The following is an 18919-nucleotide window of genomic DNA, read 5'->3' on the forward strand; positions in this document are numbered from 1 at the left end:
GTGAATATAAAATAAATTGTACAATTTTATAAAAAATTATCTTAAACATATCATATTTAGAAAACATTGTCTTTAGTTGCCAAATGTGAGGGGGGGGGTGGCAAAATGAAAATAAATAAACTAATTAAACATATCTCCATATATCGATATGTTTCTGTTAAATAAAAGTTTGAAAGAGAGTGTTCAAACCCCCCCCCCCCCCTCCTCCTTCGTAACACCGGCCCCTCAAACCCCGAAAATTTCTTATAATTTTTTCTACAAAATTTTATGAACTTTATTTTCAAACTTTAAAACGTTTTTTTCAACAAAGATAATTTAGATTAAATTTTTTCCAAGACAACTAAAAGTAGCACAACTAGATCGGTAAATTACTTTTTAAAAAAAATTTTAAAGTTATTATTGACCCCTGAAACTGGTTTTGTAGGAGAGAGAAGAACTACCCCATGGCTCGACCACCTCCTATATACTAGTTCCCTGCCCCTTACCCTATCATTGTCCTGTAAACCGTTATTGTTGGTGGGTTAAGTTTCCACCATGTTCTTTTTTATGATATTCGCGGGTTTTCTAGTTTCCACTGATGCAGCACTTTTTCTTACACCTCCTACTAATGCATGGGTAAGTACACTTTAATAATAATAATAACAGTTTTCAAACCTTGCATCATAAAATGTATATTCATACTGATCAATTTTGTACTATTAAAGTTTTGTTTTTTGATTTTCTTTTTTGATATTTTGTATTTCCAAAATTTGTTGGAAAACAATTTTTTGTAAAGAAATCGGGAAGTAGATCTTTTCTCATGATTAAGACAATTGTTTTCAAAAAATGTTCCATAAATATATCATAAACGTTTAAAATGTTAATATTTGATAATTTATGACCAAGTCAAATCTACATGTTTTTCCAATGTTTCTTCTTATGATATTTTATGTAAAAAAGGTATCAATTGAATCTAAGAATTTTTAAACTTGAAAAAAAAATTATTTACAAAAAATAAATAGTAGATAATAAATACAATATTTGTATATTCTTCTAGGCTAAACTGGGTGCAAAGAATGTAAGCCTGGTGTGTAAAGCCAGCGAAAAGATAAGATCCTGTTCATGGGAAACTCCGTATGGTAAATATATTTTATACTAGCTTGGGAACCCAGCGTTGCCCAGGGTACTCATATCTACTCCCGCCGTTTACCCGCGCTAGGTCGTAAATTACTATTTACTATGCAAACAAACAGAGATTACTACTTTATAGGTATAGATACATATAACTACAGTAATAGCCAGAAAACAATAAAACAGGAAGACGACAGCGAACCTTAAGTGTATTTGATGTTTTTACAAAGCAAATATAGTTTTACTAGATACTTAAAAATTCACAAATGAGATGAAATGGATCTGTAGTGTTTACGCTGTACAATTGCTGTGAATCATGCTCATTTCTCATTGTACTTTTTAAAGTAATAATTTCTTTCTAAAAGTCGTCTTACTATTCCAGAGTTTTCTGGTTATTACTGTATATAGATAGATAAAGTTTATTGCTAAAATAAATGTATCTGTTTATTATACAGAACGAGTTTACAATTATACAAATTGATAATTATTTTAACAGTACAAGCATAAAGTAATTAGGTGGAAAATAGCTCTTGGCTGTTTTGATTATTTTTTCCACTGAATGTTCAAAACAAATATCAAAACAATTAGTTTTACATTAATAACAATTCGGTTTATAACACATTCTAATGTAATTTTCATAAAGATGCTTAGACTTGACTTTTTTAACTTGACAATGCAAAAACTGTACTGAGGCCGAATTTAAAGAATTTGAGCCGCGGCTTAAGTCCGCCAAAACCCGGTTTAAATTAAGCGCCAACTTAAATCTTGAAACATTTGATACAATTTTAAGTGGAACCAACCATAGTTAAGCCGCGGCTTAAATTTAAGCCGCCGCTCAAATTCCTTAAATTCGGCCCCTGGAGGATTTGTTTTTAGCCGACTTAAGATGATGGTTCCAGAGATTTTCGTCTAAATGAACGCCTTTAAACCTAAAAGATTAATTTTTACATCCAGTTCCTACTCTGTCTATATCTTAATTATCTATGAGAAGTTTAAGAGTTGTTATATTTACATCTTCTATTTTCTTTTGAAGAGATACTTGGTTTTAGATATAAATATTTTTCTTTTTTTTTCAAACCTTCATAACCAATTCTTTAATTTGTAACCATGTAATTAGAAACTTTTGAAGGTTAATGACATTTTTTGCATTAGAAGTTCACGCCTCAAAGTTTGGCTTTCAACATAACAATTTTCGAAGAAGCAAAATATCAATAAATACAAAAATTTGCGCTAAATAAAGAGGTATACATCAAATATGATTTGCGGGACCGGTAAGATCAAATTTAAGTTTAAAGGATTATTGAAAATAAGTAATCTTATTTAGTTATTTATTTATGTAACGTCTCTTGGAACGCAAACGTTTTCTGTAGATTTCCTGGAATTTTTATTGAAAAGACGACATTTGAATAATTTGAAGAAATCTGCGAACAAGTTCTTAAAGAATAAGAAATTCAATATGATTAAAAAGAAATAATTGATTCTAACATCGATTTATTGACAAATTTCTATTGAGAAATATGTTCCTAAACTTTTAATTAATTTACTGTAACATTTTTGTCACTTTTTTCGTCAATCATTGAATAATAAATCAATTCTCAAAACATAACGACCCAAATAAATGAACGACGACTTTGCGCTCAAACTCCGTAACTATACATCATTAAAACGTTTTATATGTCTTAAATGAATCCTTAAAAACTCCATGCAATACTACATTCTTAACTACCATACATCGCCGGTCACTCCCTTTAAAGAAGTGCTTTATTTTACTGTGTAATGGGAATCCCAAAATGTAGAAACATGAATCTGATCATATCCAGGTAAGACCTATCCCCTTGAGGCTGGACTCGGTGCAGAGGGAGGTCGTCTTCTCCACTATGCTGTTGACCCTGCCCTAGAATGCGGTGTCCTCATTTCAGAAGTTCAGGTATCCTTTCTATTCATCTGTGTTATTTTTTTTTACGTGTAAAAGTATTACCAACAAAAAAATATAAATATTCAAGACGTTCTTAGCTTTAATTTAAAATGACTGAAAGGAATTGAGTCTTACCCAAAAACTCAATATCTGAGGTTTACCACATTGGGTAGCTAAGGTACATACAGTTAAAGGATTAGAGAGAATAGATATAACGCAGTTAATCTATCTCCGGCCATATTTTATAGCGTAATTTAAGTATGTCACATGATTTGAGCTAATTATGTTAAGTATTCAATTGAAACGCAGTTTCAATGATTAATGTCATTATGTCTAAGTTAAGAACATTAAATCATTTGTTATGTACAACGTACTGCAAGTTTACAGAATATCATGTGTACACACTTTTTGCTACAGACTTATTTTTTATTTATAAATGAATGACAGTAAGGAATTAAGTCTTTGCCATAAACCCATTTTTCGTATCCCTATATCTTTGCAACCTGCTGGTGTAAACCTTTGATATTTCAAACTTAGATCCAAGTTGCCAATATTAGAAAATCAAGTGTGCGGAAAAGATTTCCCCAAATTTAATCTAATTTTTTGTCTTTTTTGTAGAAGAACGACGAGGGAAGATGGCGGTGTAATGTAGCTGTTGTCGAGAATAAAGAAGTGAGTTCTGCTCAAGGAATGGCAAACCTTTCTATCGCTACTCCACCGGAAGAAGTTACTTTAAACAGTCCATTTTCTTCTGGATTCGTCAACATTTCTGCAGGTATAAACATAAATGTTGCCACATAAATGTTGCCACAAGTTTTTTTTTCACCATATTTTTCTTTTTTCTTGGCTTAAGTAATATTAAAGGGAATATAGTTGTAATTTTTATTGACTCTTCAATCATAGAATGGAGAGTCCGGTTCAGAAATCAATCGTCTTCTTCTTGAAAGTTGGTTATTTTAAATTGTGGTTTCTCTACGAAGATACTTGAGCATTTCTGCTAAACGAAACAATAGATGAAATGTTTAAAAGTTAACCCACGTTAAAAGCTCTAAAAACAACGATATCTTATGCATTATTGATCGGTTTAAGGTTTAAAGGGTACCGTTGGAATAGGAGCACTTAGAAATTACAACAATACTCCATTTAAGCACAACATCATCAAATTATTGATAAATTGATAAATCGCGAAAGTTAACGATTTCATTTTTAATTCTGGAAAAAAAGAGTGGTAATTCATTTCTTAGTCGCAATAAATCAAAATATTTTGCAAATAGTTTTCTTGTATTTTGTTTTGAAAATGTTCATACACAATGCATTAGGTACGTGATCCAAACAATGCATGCTCTCCCACCAAAAGTTAATGACAATGGCTTTGATTAGAAAATGTTGTAATGAATTAAAGACATAGACGTAGCAACTTTTTGCAATTTTAAAGCAAAGATTGCAATTTTAGATTTGGTGTTTCTCTGCACAATTATCTTGCGAAAAAGTACACAATTCTCAAGTCGGAAAAACGATTTTTTCTTCCACATTTTTTATCAGAGTGTTATAAATTGAAAAATGGCAATCTTTGCATGGAGGGTCGGTTGAAATTACGCGTACAGTCCCTTTAAGTAAAAAAACGCGAACTTAAAAATGCAATGTATTAAATATGTTGGCAAGGTTACCTCAACTCTTTATTCTGTACCTTTACACCTTCTCAGCTATGTGTACGTCGTAAGTCACTTGCTACTTTACATTGTACAGTACGGTGTACAGTGTACAGTACGGTGTACAGTGTACAGTACTGTGTACATATTTCTTGACGCAAATATGGTAAAAAGTGAGAGTGCCTGTTTGTCCTACTAACCCAGATCATAGCTTATGTCTCGACAAAGATAGAAAGATAAAAACAATGGATTATTTATGGAGTATTTATGGATTATTTATGGTGTATTTATGGAGTATTTATGGAGTATTTATGGAGTATTTATGGAGTATTGTGTCAAACTAAAGTAAATAAAAATCAGAACAACTCTTTTTGAAGATCGAGCTGAATTGAGTAAACAGAAATATTTTGAATTTCTAAAATGTAACTTGTCATAAAATTAGAGAAGCTACGAATTCACAAATTCGCACCATTGATGTACTTAATTATTTAATTCATATTTTTGTTAAACGAGTTTTGGGCAATTATAAATTCATCCGGTTTTACTTCTTCTTTTCTGACACAACTTCACAAGCATTGCTTTTTTATTTGGGTTTGGTACGTTATGCGATTATATCAATATAATGAAGACGACGTTCGATTTCAATTTTGATTTTATCAAGCTTTTAAACAGCATGGATCCACATAAACATGAAAACAAGGAGAAACTGTCATTTTTAAACTTATAATTCGAAAAAAGCTTTTTAACGATCATTTTTTATATGAAAAGTCGTCTTCATTATATTGATAGAATTACCTACCATATTCCCTAAAAGTGGTGCAACAAAAGTGCTGTTTCGTAATACACTCCTATTCCTTGCACTGTAGCTTTATCAACTACTAGCTCAAGGCCCGGCGTTGCCCATGGAAACAAAAATGTTGAAAAAAAAGAAAAAAAAATTTCGAGTTGTTTTTTTGGATTTTTTAGCCTTTAACACCCCACGGCCACCCATGAGTGTCCACGGTCCAGCAGTTTGGCCGGCTATAAGCAACATATATATATACGAATGTCTTGTTTTATTATATAGATAGATTGTTTACGTTCAAGTTTTTCGTAACGTAATTTTAAGTCACTCTTGCAAAGATGGCAATGCCCGATTCACACCTGTTCCCTTTAAAGCGTTGTCTGATCAAGGATGCATGTTTATAAATTTTAAAATTGTTTTCAATTGTAGTTTCTGTACGAAAATGACTTGCATATTTCTACTGCAAGAAGTTGTATCGGAATTATCTTAAATAACACTTTTAAAAATAGAAAAATGTCAATATCTTCCACATTATTGGTCAGTAAAGGTTTAAAGAGCACCGACGTAAATCAGGCATTGCCATCTTTGCGTTGAAAAAGTGTTTTAACAGTCCTTTTCTTAAGTTGAGACACGTATATCTAATACATTGATTAAGAATTTCTCAATATACAAGACACTATTTGGTATATGATGTAAACATGTTAAATTCGGAAATAAGAAGACGACTTGTAGACCAAATTTATGACTTTCACTAGTCCAATGAGCATGAGACAAAGCAATAATGCGGTGTAAACAGACCCATTTCACTTAATTATTGATTTAATAAGTGGCTAGTAAAACTATTTAATTTGTAACAACATCAAATACGCTTGTATTGTTATAAAGTCGTCTTCCTATATCAGAGTTTTCTGGTTATCACTGTATAATCAATTGCCTAAAGAATTTAACGTCCCATTACATCCTAATCAAGGATTCTGAAGAATTTTTAAAATAAACAAATTTCAAATACTGGTCATCAAGAACTGCAAACAGTGGCGTTTTCAGTGGGTCAGTGAAATCTTTGGTTTTCAGGGGTTTTTGGGCCCACACGGGTGCTGAGTCTTTCTTGAATTAAAAAATATTTTGCCACCCTGGTGATATTCCAAAATAAGTCTGCAAACATCAATTCGACGGTTCTGTCAATATATAGTGCACGTGCAAATTTTTCACAAAAGAACTTAATCATTTGACGTTTTATGTTTAAAGCATGTCAGCAAAGTTGTACTATGCAGCAACTGAACCTTGAAACCACAATCCTTTACTGATATAGCTCTTAAACTTAAAGGAACTAAGAAGCGTAAAATTTCAAATACCCGATTTTTAAATATACCTTTTAAAGTACTGGTTGAATATCCATGGTTCTTGTATCTCCGGCCGGTTTACAGGAAAAGAAGACAATTTTTTCTAATTTAAATATTACATTAAAAAATGTGGAACTATAAACACCTATCTTTTTACTCTGATTAATTGATTATGAATTCATTTTTAGGAACCGTGAGCTCTGTAAAATGTATCGCCACCAAAACCCGCCCTTCTCCCGTTTTCACCTGGAAAATCGGCGGTATGCCCGTTGCAGGAAAGACGATGGACGAAGAGCAATTTGTCGATACGGCCGGACTCTCAACATTTAGTCAGACTTTAAAATACAAGGCGCTGCCTGAACACTCCAACAAAACCCTGAGGTATAATTAAATTTATCAGAATTAAAGGGACTGTAAGCGTATATAATCTTAAGTGATCCTCCATGCAAAGATGGCAATGTCCAAGTCACAACGGCACCCTTGAAACCTTTATCTGATGAATCTGATCAAAAATGTGGAAGAAACCGTTATTATTCTGACTTTAAGAATGTTAATTTCTGTAAGTTTCCCCCGTTGTGTCTTATAAACAAGACTGCGCAAGACACCTACGCAGAGAAACAGCAGATTAAAATAAACAGAAACAAAATCATGCATATCAATTCCTACTTAATGGTATCGTTGTAAATCTGTGATTGCCATCGCTTTGCATGAAGGGTCGATCGATCACTAAAAGATCGATCACTAAAAGATCGATCAATAAAAGATCGATCACTGAAAGAATAAGGATGTCCTTACTCGGACAAAGGTTTAAAGGGAAGCATATTGTGATTCATACCTTCACTCTACAAATGGCGGATCACTCGGAATTCCGCCAACAGTTCCTTTAAATGATCAATTTTTGTTTTCAGTTGCTCTATTTCTCATCCTGGTCAACTAACTAATGTGACGATCAACGTGACTGTTCTAGTATTAGGTCAGTAATCTATGTATATATATATATATATTTACTTTGCTTGTCTGTCTGATCGTTTGTTTGTATCCAATAAACGTCAAAACTGTTGAACCAATCGGACCCAATTTGTTGTGGGACCTCGCGTGACCCCAGGGCAGGTTAATTATGACCGATTTTTCAAAAATTTGCCTCTAAAAAATTGGATTTTTGAAAATTTAGAAAATCCACAACATTTTTTTATAAAATCCACAAATTTTTTGTGTGTTTTTGGTTTTCAATGTATACAAACATACGCGACGGATTGATTTAATTATGCTTCGATATCCCGTGGTGGTTATACTCTGCAGGTATAACTATATTTTAGCTTCAAATTTAAAAGTGTTTCAAACAAACATGTAATTTTCTAATATGCCCTTGCTATTATACAGTTATACCCTAAATGAGCCATACATCGAAAGAATTTTATCAAATGTCGTCTTGATTATTTTTCAATGGGTAATTTATACTATTTTACGTAAATCTCTGCATTTGCGAAAATAAATAAATTGACATGGATATACGGGAATAGTTTTAAAGAGCTCCACATAGGTAATTAATTAAAAAACTAAATGTATGCAACATTCCATTATCAGAAAGTGAAGAATACGACATTTGATTAATTCTTTTGATGTCTGGATTATATAGGGGTTAACTGTATCACAAATGTGCATCAAAAATGCCTGTAGTACATTTTTAAAAATATATTAATATACCAATTAAAAATTTGAAATCCGTGTTGATAACCCCAGATAACAATTTGGTCGTATGTGGGATTGAAAACGTCATTGATTCCTTCAAAAAAATATGCTTCATCAAGAAACAAGGCTACCCATCTTAATACAATCTTTATTTGATTATTTTTGATGATTTTAGAATTCAATTTTTTAAATATTTCCAGGGACTGATTTAGTAAGTGGGGCTGAGGTTAATGGATTGCCGATTGGTGGTATTGTTGGAATCGTAATCGCTGTTGCTGTACTCATCATGATTCTAGTACTCTCCGCTATTTTCTACAGGTAAACTTAGTTTATAATCGCTTAACTTAGCCTCGACTTTTAACATCCTTTCTGTAAAATCGTTGTTTTTTACTATTTATTGTTGCCTCACAGACTAGTAAAATTTATAAATAATTAAAAATAGAAAGACTTGAAACTTTTAAATTGAACTATTTGGGAATTAAAACCATTAGAAAACTCAAAAAAGGTTTTTATGGAAATATCAAAATTAAATTTAGAAAAAATACTGGAAAAAGTCTCAAATCTAAGACTTATAAAGTCATCCTTGCCAATTAATTTTTTCTTTGAGTTAGCATTAGCATAAGTTTTATATTTGCATAAAAACATATTCTTGTGATATAATTTACACATTTATTTTCCAGGGCTAAATTCTCCAAGAATAATACTGAAGAATCCTCCGAGAAACTGAAGATAACAGCTGACGACAAAGAGAATGAAGACGACGCCACTGCCGCCAAACCAAACCAGGTTCTGGAAACATCAACTGAGGCAACCAAACAGGAAACCTTCCAATACTTCAAGTTCATCACATTAAATCCAAAGTTTCGAAAAAACAAGAAGAACCTGGATGAGACTTCGGCTCCTGAATTTGAAAAGGTTGAGCTCAATGATGAATCTGAGAAGACTGATAAAGAAAAGGCTGTCGAGAATGAAGAGGAAAAAGTCCGAATTATCCCCAAGGTTCGGTCTTTAATCAGCAAGCTTAAGATGGCACCCAGGCCAAAGAAGGATGACGTTGAGATGGGGGAAACAGAATCAAGGGAAGAAGCTAAAGACGAAGTAGATGAAGAGATTATGAAAGAATTGGAACCGGAGGATAAAGAAGAAAAGGAGAAAGATGAAAAGATGGTTTTCGGAACTCAGACTCCAGTTTAAATTGTTAATTTTTGTGTGTGTTGCTGTTTTGACAAAACCCATTCCATTATCAGTTCATTCCACTTGTACATATAGTTTACTAATGAACATACATCCGTAGATCTCAATGTACATACATTTTTATGTTATTTTCTGTAATTTTCTGAATAATTTAATATATTATGTACTGTACAAATTAGTTGTCTTTTTTATGTATTAATCAATTAACTTTGAATTGAATGATTGATATATGGTATAAGTATGCAAAGACGATTTAATGAGTAATTCTTCGATCTAAGATATTAATCTTTAAAAGGGGTTGAACGGCTTATGTTGTCAAAAATGGGTCACATTACATGTTTCTGTTTGTATTCCCGATCATAACTCATTCACTTCTTCATCGATTTGCCTCTTTTTAAAACAATTTTAATAATTTTGAAGTTTTAATCTTATAAATTGGATTCAGTTGATACAGACAGACTGATTTTTTTTAAAGCTGAGCTGGGAACTTTAGAATGGTGGATATCAAAATAAATGCTTGCTCCTCTCTTTTTCTTAATCTCGAGACCAACCTAATCTTGTACTTGTATCCTGAAAAGTGTATAAAATTCAACCAATCAGAGTCGCGTATCTAAAGCCGGGAAATTTTAAATTTTGCACCTCATTTAAAATTAATATACAGAAACGGAAGGGACTTTCTAAATAAAAAACCCGGTTTTTGATTTTTCTCTACTATATCATAAAGCAAGAAATTAAAAGTTTACACATTGGATATCCGGATTAATCATTCGGGATTAAAGGTATCCCATTCTAAAGTTCCCATTCTAAAGTTCCCAGCTCTGAACCAGTTAAATTTTAATGGGATACAGTTGACACAGACAGATTGATTTTTCTTCTCTTATGAAGCTGAACCAGTTAAATTTTAATGAATTAAATATTATGGGACAATTAAATTATATCTTTAAATTCATTCCAAATAACATGACTCAAAACCTATAAAATGATGATTCTCCTCTACCACAAAATAAGAGTAGTTTTACTCTACAAAAGATAAAACCTGGGCTATATATATATATTAAAAATACGGTTTACATCATGGAGCAAGGGTTTGAATAAAATCATCTTTCGACATAGGGTGAAAATTTGAAAATTTTTGTTTGAAAAACAATAATAAAATAATAGTTGGAGAAAACCTAAGTTATAATAGGTTTCTCTGGGTTATCTTCGTTTTCAGATTGGTTGCGTATTTGCTGAATATGAACTGTTTAAACCTTCTATTTCCATACCAAATTGTATATGTATATATGAATTTTCGTAAAAATTTTACACATTTTTATTTCTCGAGACAGGAGCATCAGATATAACTTTCATGGGTCGCGATCAAAAGCTAAAGTAATTAGCTTTCAGCCTATACCCCTTTTCATTTTTCCTTTACAGTCCTTTTAAATGCTTAATTCTTCAAAAGTTTTGACCTATAGATTTTGGAAAATGGAATTATAATTTATATTAGAGGTAATATTTATAAAAACAAAATTATTCCAAGGTAATTTGCATTAAAGTTTTACCTTACACAAAAAGTCCGAGGAATCTGAACTAAATTATGCAGAAAAAAGGAAAAATATTTTGTAAACGTATCAAATAAGTTTTAGTTGTAATGTTGTATTAAAAGAGGTTATGACGACATTGTTTTAAATGTTTCATCCTTCGAGATAAGGATGTCAACTTCTTGTCTGAAACAGGATACATTAGATAAGGTACAGGGTGTGCAACGGAAACTTTACGTCCTGAGATTTCCAAAATATGGTCTGCCATTTCTGTACCATCAGTAGGTTTATCAAGAACTGGGAACCATTTTATTGAAGAATCAATGCTCGATTTCGATCTTTTGTTAACCTGCAGATTAATCTAATCTTTATTTGATATCCCGCATGTTCATCGAGTACCCTAGAGGAATAACTGAAAAAAAGAGTTTAACCGTTGATCCTCAAATTAATAGTGCCCGCAGTAGATATCGAGATTAAGCCAATGATAATCCACCAAAATAGTTTCCAGCACAGAATATATTTAATATCCCTTCGTTCAAAGAATAAGGACTCTATTTGGAAAGATCCATGAGACCATTCTTAATTCCTCATGATGTTTTGGAACACCCGTACTAAAAACGTTTTTTTATAAATAAGTTTGTGTGAGAAAAAAACTTTTTATTAGAAACAATTATCTTATTTTGAAGTGAAGATTTTTCTAGAACCTTTTTCAAGTTTAATAAAAAGATGAAAATAAAAAAGAAACATTTAAAAAAAATTTTTCCTTTAAATTGATATTTGACTGGAAATTCGAAGAATAGATAAGACAATGCATATTTAAGGAAAACAAATATTGAGGAACAAACAGTTGATTCTAAAACAGCAGGTTGGTAATAAGCATTAATTAAGGTCGGATTTAATGAAGAGTGCGAATTAGATTAAATATTCAGACTTAGCTCAACTGTTTGTCTCGCTATTCATTGATTCCGACCTTGGATATCTTGTTATTGGCATTAAACCCCTCATTTAATTAAAGGAATAAAATTAGGTCACAAATATGTGTGACAAAATAATAGTTTTTTGCTTACTCTTTGATTTGTTACACATTTTTCCATGTTTTCATTTTTTTGAAATTTGTTTTAGAATGCTGAAATTACTATTAGCTGCGGTCCTTGTTAGTTTCTCCATGGCACTGCCGTCAATGGACAAAAAGGAGGTCAGTTTCTTCATTTTTTGTATATTTTTTTTAAGGGGTGGCAGGGGTCAAACATTTGCTTTTTGTCACATTTAAGAGTCTTTTTTAATTTTTTAAAATTACTTTTTTTTTGCACAATACAATCTGCAATCTACGAATCAAACCCAAATATTTCTAATCAGTTTTTTAATTTTTGTACTTTTTCAGGGGGTGGGATCAAAAATTTGTTTTAAATTTTTGTAAAAACAAAATTATTAGATTATTAAAAATTAAACATAATTAGATTCCATCCGTGAGTTTAAAAATAGGTTTTTAACTGATATAAACATCATATGACTCACCCAACAGTTAAATAAAAATATATATATATATACAATTAGACCCACACAACTGTGGAATAGAAAGATGACATTGTTATAAAGTATATAATTTGACCAGATCAACTTTATAAGTAAAAAGATCAACTTTATAAGTAAAAAGGATCTGTGTGCTCTACACAATTTCTGTGTTTTACATTCATTGGACTTTTCAAAATAAATGCTTGAGTCTAACCAAGGTTGTATAATAAGGTTGTGTTTACTCTCGTTGCGCTCCAATGACCTGTGGAAAATGTCGTCTCCTAGACTCTCGTCTCTATAATCACTGACGTCATAAGAGGTTTTTATCTATCTATGCTTAGGAGACGATATTTTCCGTACATTGGAGCTCATCGAGAGAAACCAATTAAGTTTTATGTTTATCACTGTACTTCAGATTGAAGAGAGGTTTGGTGCTGTGAACTGGGATCCTAATGTTAAAACCCTCTACTGCAGTGATTGTATTGGTAAGACCTTTATCAACTGATTTCATGCAAAATCATGAAAAAAATGTATTTTTTCTCTTTTCACCCCTTTCCCTGTTCTAATTTTTGTTTCACCGTTAAGCTTGAAACTGACAAAAAAAATTATAAGAAATATTTTTCAGTATTTTTAAAAAAAATGTTTTCAAAATTGTATTTTTTGAAATTATCTTAAAAGGTTAGATTGATTTAAATCACAACTAAAAATTCCGTCATCGTAATCCCTTGAATTTAAATTGAGGAATTGGACTCTGTAGAAGTTATGGCTGGACTAAGTTGATTTGAGTTTCATGAAAAAAAAAACGAGAGTTTCTCCGTCTTGGAAAGTTAATCTCGTAATATCTCAAACATTAACGGATAAAAAAATAGTCAATATTGTAAAATTTTAATGCGGTAATGTTAACAAGCTTAAAATAGCTGAGTCGTCTATTTTCACTTTTTACAAATTTAATGAACACTCCCTTAAAGAATATCTTCTAGAGGTTTCAGTTGAATCTACTGGAGGAACCCTAGAACATCAACCAATGAGACTTGGCAGGTTAGTTCGAACCTCGTGAGGGTTTATTGGAAGTTAGATAGGTTTATTGGAGGCTAAATAGGTCCATTGGAGGTCACACAGGTTTATTGGAGGTTAGACAGGTCTATTGGAGTTTAGATATGTCTATTGGAGGTTAGACAGGCCTACTGGAGGTTAGATAGGTCTATTTGAGGTTAGACAGGTGTATTGGAGGTTTTTAAAGGTCTATTGGAGGTTTGATAGGTCTATTGGAGGTTAGATAGGTCTATTGGAGGTTAGATAGGTCTATTGGAGGTTAGATAGGTCTATTGGAGGTTAATTAGGTCTATTTGAGGTTAGATAGGTCTATTGGAGGTTAATTAGGTATATTTGAGGTTAGATAGGTATATTGGAGGTTAGGTAAGTCTATTGGAGGTTAAACAATTCAAACTCCAGGTTAGATAGGTTTATTCGAGGTTAGATAGGTTTATTGGAGGTTAATTAGGTCTATTTGAGGTTAGAATTGGAGAAATTGAATCAAGTTTTCTGCATTGAAAAATTCTTTAATTGCTTATTTGATGATTGGTCCAAAAAAGAAACAAGTTTACTGCTTCAGGAAGCATTAATATAAAGAAACAGACAATATAACTTCCGTGAGGTCGTCTCTGAAGTCTCATTTTTGTGGATAACTCTGTATATGTTGTGCATATAAATATATTTGTTTAGATATACTGTTGCTGGATCTCTCTGGGAGAACTGGATTCCTCTTTTCAAGTAAAGTTTTCTTAATTGAAAGAAATTGTTTTACAGAAATATTTTATTTTACCAATAGTATCTTTGTCTTTATATGTATGTATAAAGTTTTAATCTCCGTCCGATCATAACTCAGGAACCCCTCAAGTTTTTATTGGGGTACTTGGGAGACCAATGGGAATGTTCTTAATTTAGTTTTGAGATTTTAAGTTGAGTTGGCCGACTTTGCGAAAATTAAGTTCCCGATAAAATCGTTAAGTGCGGGTAAACGGCGGGAGTTACTTTTAGTAACATTTGCTGGGTTCCCAAGCTGGTCTTTCAATATTATGTTAAAGCTTTGACTGAACAGGAATGAATGAGATATCCATAATTTATATTTTCAAATGAATTTTCTAATTTTTCATGCAAAAAATGTGGAAGACTACTAAAGTGGTAATTTCTGCGAGCTTCTCCATTGCTTCTTATAAGGAAGAAATCCGCCAGAAAAAAAAACTTTCATATCTCTAATTCATACTTGACCAGACAACGCGTTTAAAATAATAACTTTGAAATAAGATAATTGCAATAAGTTTCGCATCTTTTGACCTTATTGGACCTGATAAAAATACTATTCCAATGTTTCAATTCAACTAAGATAAAGATTTTATTTGTTTTAAATTAATAATTTTTTGCTGATATCTCTTAAAATGTCTTTATGTTCTCTGCAAATATTTACATTTTCAACAAAGGCTGTGCAATATAAATCAAGGGTATATAATATAAACACAGGGTATATGTATATTATACAGAGATAACTAGAAAATAATGGAATAGGAAGATGACTTATAGCAATACTTGACTGTATTTTATTATTATTATTATTATTATTATTATTATTATTATTATTATTATTATTATTATTATTATTATTATTATTATTATTACCACTATTATTATCATTATATTGTAGGTCTGAGAGTAACCAATGGTTGACCCCTGACCCTAACTCCAACCCTGTAATCTACTACATTAAGTGGGTCATCTCAGGTTAGACGTTTCTTGGTGATTCAAGACAGTATGGTTGAGCAAAACTCCCGAGTTTCTCATTTGGGGTCTCAACATTTGCAAAGATTTTAATTAATGAAATCAGAATATAAAACGAGAATGTAAAAAAACCACATGAAATAATATTTCTTAACAAAGTGTTGGTTTCTACAAAACTGCCCATTCAAGAAACCGGGTTTCCAATACTGGGTTTTATTACGATAATCTGTTTTAAGTTTCGGGCTCAACTGTCTTGAGATCACAACTTGTGTGTTGTGATAAAGCGTTGATCTACGGATTAAATTAATTCCTTTACGATATCCTGTACAGTGGTCATGCCATTTGCTCAGATAACTTTGATTGAGAGATAACACAATTATCTTTACATTTAAAAGTGCCCACATAGGATATCGAGATCAATCGATCAAGATTAACAATATCCGTCACAAAAAAGTTTTGACCTCTAGATGTCACATATAAGAATCTATATATTTATATAAAGAAGTAATCTTTTTTTTTGTTTAAAAGTTTGATTATAACTCTTGAACCCCTGGACCGATTTGCCTCAAATTTTTATTGGGAAACGCCCGGGAGAACTACGACAGTGTTCTTAGCTTGAGATTCTAAGTTCTGCATGGGTCGACTGTTATCGGGAAAAATGGCTAAAATCATGATTTAAGCCCAAGTGCGGATACACGGCGGGAGATAACTATAATAAGTAACCTTTGCTCTCAAGCTAGTTAATAAATAAAAAATAATATCTTAGAAACTGTTGGAGGATTTAATGCAGGAGTACAAAACAACGCTTACACTGACGGATTCAACTGCCCGTAAGTAGAAAAATATATTAAAAAAAACATTTACAAATTTTTAAAAAAAATTGATTTTTCTGGAGACGTAGAGATGTTGTCCAAAATACGTAGATATGTTGTCCAAAATACGTAGATATGTTGTCCAAAATACGTAGATATGTTGTCCAAAATACGTAGATATGTTGTCCAAAATACGTAGAGATGTTGTCCAAAATAAATCTTTTTTTTGCTTAAAGGGACTGTAAACGTAATTTTAAATTACCTTCCATAGTAAACTGATTATTTTCGACTCATAAGCAGTTCTTGGCTTCAGAAATAATTGAGAAATTAACAGAAAAAAACGACGTTATCTTTCGCATTATCGATCCGATAAAGGGTTTAAGAGAACCGTTGTGAATCAGGCATGCTCCTCTGTAAAATCTTTTCTTGGGTTATTTATGTTATATATCCTGTTTTAATTTCCAAAAATGTATGGTAGTTTTTTCCCCATATATTATTTATTTAGTTGGGAGATACCAGATAACTGGGAATACGAATACCAGAGACAGTGGTTTATTGACCCCACACTTAAGGTTAGAATTATCTATCATTTTAATCAAAATATTGAAAATTAATATACAGAAATTATATCAATACAATGAAGACGCCTTTCGACCTAAATTTTGATTTATATCAAGCTGTTGAACAGCATGGATACACATAAAAAAGAGAAGCTGTCAATTAAAAAAGCTTCTCTTTGATTATTTGTAAACTTGTAATTCGAAGAAAGCTTGTTAACAATCAAAACTTAAATTTAAAAGTCGTCTTCTTGTATTGATATAATCGCCCATCACTATAAATGCAGTAATACCAGTTGAGAACTAGAACTAGCTCTATGATTTTGATACAGGGGTACTCGCAAAGGATGAGACTTCAGAGATGACAGTACGAAATATATACTGTCTGTTTCCTGATATTCATGGTTCCCTACAACTATAAACTTCTTTCTCTCTTTTCCAAATCATTAAATAAGTCATTTATAAACCACATCGTCATATTTGAAAAGTTTCAAGTCGTCTTTACAATCTCATCCTTTGTGGGTAACCCTGTAGAAAGTTTTAGTTTTTCAAAAAAAATAGAATTTCATAATCCCTTTTTTTGTAACAGCTCATCGTTTGCAGATAATTTAAATTTTGATTTTTTAAATTAAAAAGATTTGAGCAAGTAACCTAATAATGCGTTGTCAACTTAGACCTAAGTCTTTTTTTCCGCGCGTATTGAGGTTTGTTTTTAAACATTTAAAGGTTTAGGCTATTAAGAGTCTTTTTAACAATCTGATTTTTCTTTTTTACCTTGTACAAAGTTTTTGCTGTGACCAAAGATATTCACAAAAACGATTATTAGAATAGTTTTTCGTCTGCTTTTGAAAAATCGTTTGGTGAATATCTTTCGTCAGGAAAAAAAACGCAAATTTTTCAATGTGTTATATAACTCATATCTTGTCGAGCGTTTAAAACTTTGAAATACCCTAAATATCTCAAAACAGAACTCAAAATGATGCCCATCAGTAGATGGAGTGGATGAGAGGTAAAACGGGCAAAGTTTAACCCGATCCATTTAAAAGTTTTCAGCTTGAAGAACAAGTTTAATTCTTTCTACTCATTAAAAGCTCCCAGCCCTGAATGAAAATTTGGAATTTACAAATTCTATTTTATTTATTTTTTAGATCCGATGCACTAAATACAGAAACCAAGAATAGATCAAGGATTTACTTCAAAACCCTATATTTGCTGAATTTTAAATATAAAAATAAATATTGGATTTGATTTATTCAAGAAATTTCTATTGAATATATATTTGACAGTTTTCCATATTTGATAAGAGAAGAACAGTCTTCAAAGAAGATTTAAACAAATATTTCAAATATTATCTGGGCCATTTAAAATGATAAAAAAAATATTGCAAAACAAATATCTTTCTTTTTCTTTGTTTATAAAAATATTACCCCTGTAATATCAATAATTAATGTGGAACAAAGCGACTCTTTCTAAAATAACGACATCAAACAGAGACCGTCCCTAAGAACGTATGAACAAAGTCCGTCCTAATGACGTACTTTGGAGGTCGATAGTTTGATAGATAGATGATTAGGACGCACGCAGTCGAATACGTCATCATGTTCGGCCATTGTAGTGTTGAGAAGAAACGTAGTCTGTGGAGTTATCAATGACTCCTTTCATAAATTGTAGTGTTGAGAAGAAACGTACTCTGTGGAGTTATCAATGACTCTTTTCATAAATTGTAGTGTTGAGAAGAAACGTACTCTGTGGAGTTATCAATGACTCCTTTCATAAATTGTAGTGTTGAGAAGAAACGTACTCTGTGGAGTTATCAATGACTCCTTTAATAAATTGTAGTGTTGAGAAGAAACGTACTCTGTGGAGTTATTAATTACTCCTTTCGTAAATTGTAGTGTTGATAAAAAACGTACTCTGTGGAGTTATCAATGACTCCTTTCATAAATTGTAGTGTTGTGAAGAAACGTACTCTGTGGAGTTATCAATGACTCCTTTCATAAATTGATAAGTCACGCTCACTGCCGTCTATAAATTGTTAGTTCCATTTTTCATTTATAATATA

At 31.7% G+C, this 18919-nt stretch overlaps 2 protein-coding genes across 2 annotated transcripts; both read left to right on the top strand.

The window, feature by feature from the left end:
• Nucleotides 1-462: 462 nt before the first annotated feature.
• LOC111698755 (uncharacterized) lies at nt 463-9852 on the top strand. Its single transcript, XM_023469174.1, has 8 exons — nt 463-615; nt 1037-1118; nt 2931-3037; nt 3644-3800; nt 6987-7179; nt 7707-7771; nt 8688-8805; nt 9168-9852. The coding sequence occupies exons 1-8, from the start codon at nt 535-537 to the stop codon at nt 9679-9681; spliced, it is 1317 nt and encodes a 438-aa protein (XP_023324942.1). The 5' UTR covers nt 463-534; the 3' UTR covers nt 9682-9852.
• A 2195-nt stretch (nt 9853-12047) lies between these two features.
• LOC111698737 (uncharacterized) lies at nt 12048-18109 on the top strand. Its single transcript, XM_023469150.1, has 9 exons — nt 12048-12069; nt 12327-12399; nt 13132-13201; nt 13697-13754; nt 14439-14486; nt 15415-15491; nt 16255-16318; nt 16806-16872; nt 18006-18109. The coding sequence occupies exons 2-9, from the start codon at nt 12328-12330 to the stop codon at nt 18036-18038; spliced, it is 489 nt and encodes a 162-aa protein (XP_023324918.1). The 5' UTR covers nt 12048-12069; nt 12327; the 3' UTR covers nt 18039-18109.
• The last annotated feature ends 810 nt before the right edge of the window (nt 18110-18919 follow it).

The sequence above is a fragment of the Eurytemora carolleeae genome, unplaced genomic scaffold, assembly GCF_000591075.1.
Source record: "Eurytemora carolleeae unplaced genomic scaffold, Eaff_2.0 scaffold318, whole genome shotgun sequence".
Taxonomy (NCBI): domain Eukaryota; kingdom Metazoa; phylum Arthropoda; class Copepoda; order Calanoida; family Temoridae; genus Eurytemora; species Eurytemora carolleeae.

Bases quoted from the DNA above. Each gene is read 5' to 3' on its own strand.
- LOC111698755 (XM_023469174.1), top strand. From the start codon at position 535: ATGTTCTTTTTTATGATATTCGCGGGTTTTCTAGTTTCCACTGATGCA. The intron at 616-1,036 runs GTAAGTACACTT...ATATTCTTCTAG, and splicing joins CACCTCCTACTAATGCATGG to GCTAAACTGGGTGCAAAGAA. The intron at 7,180-7,706 runs GTATAATTAAAT...TTTTGTTTTCAG, and splicing joins CACTCCAACAAAACCCTGAG to TTGCTCTATTTCTCATCCTG.
- LOC111698737 (XM_023469150.1), top strand. From the start codon at position 12,328: ATGCTGAAATTACTATTAGCTGCGGTCCTTGTTAGTTTCTCCATGGCA. The intron at 13,202-13,696 runs GTAAGACCTTTA...AATATCTTCTAG, and splicing joins CTACTGCAGTGATTGTATTG to AGGTTTCAGTTGAATCTACT. The intron at 13,755-14,438 runs GTTAGTTCGAAC...ATATTTGTTTAG, and splicing joins CAACCAATGAGACTTGGCAG to ATATACTGTTGCTGGATCTC.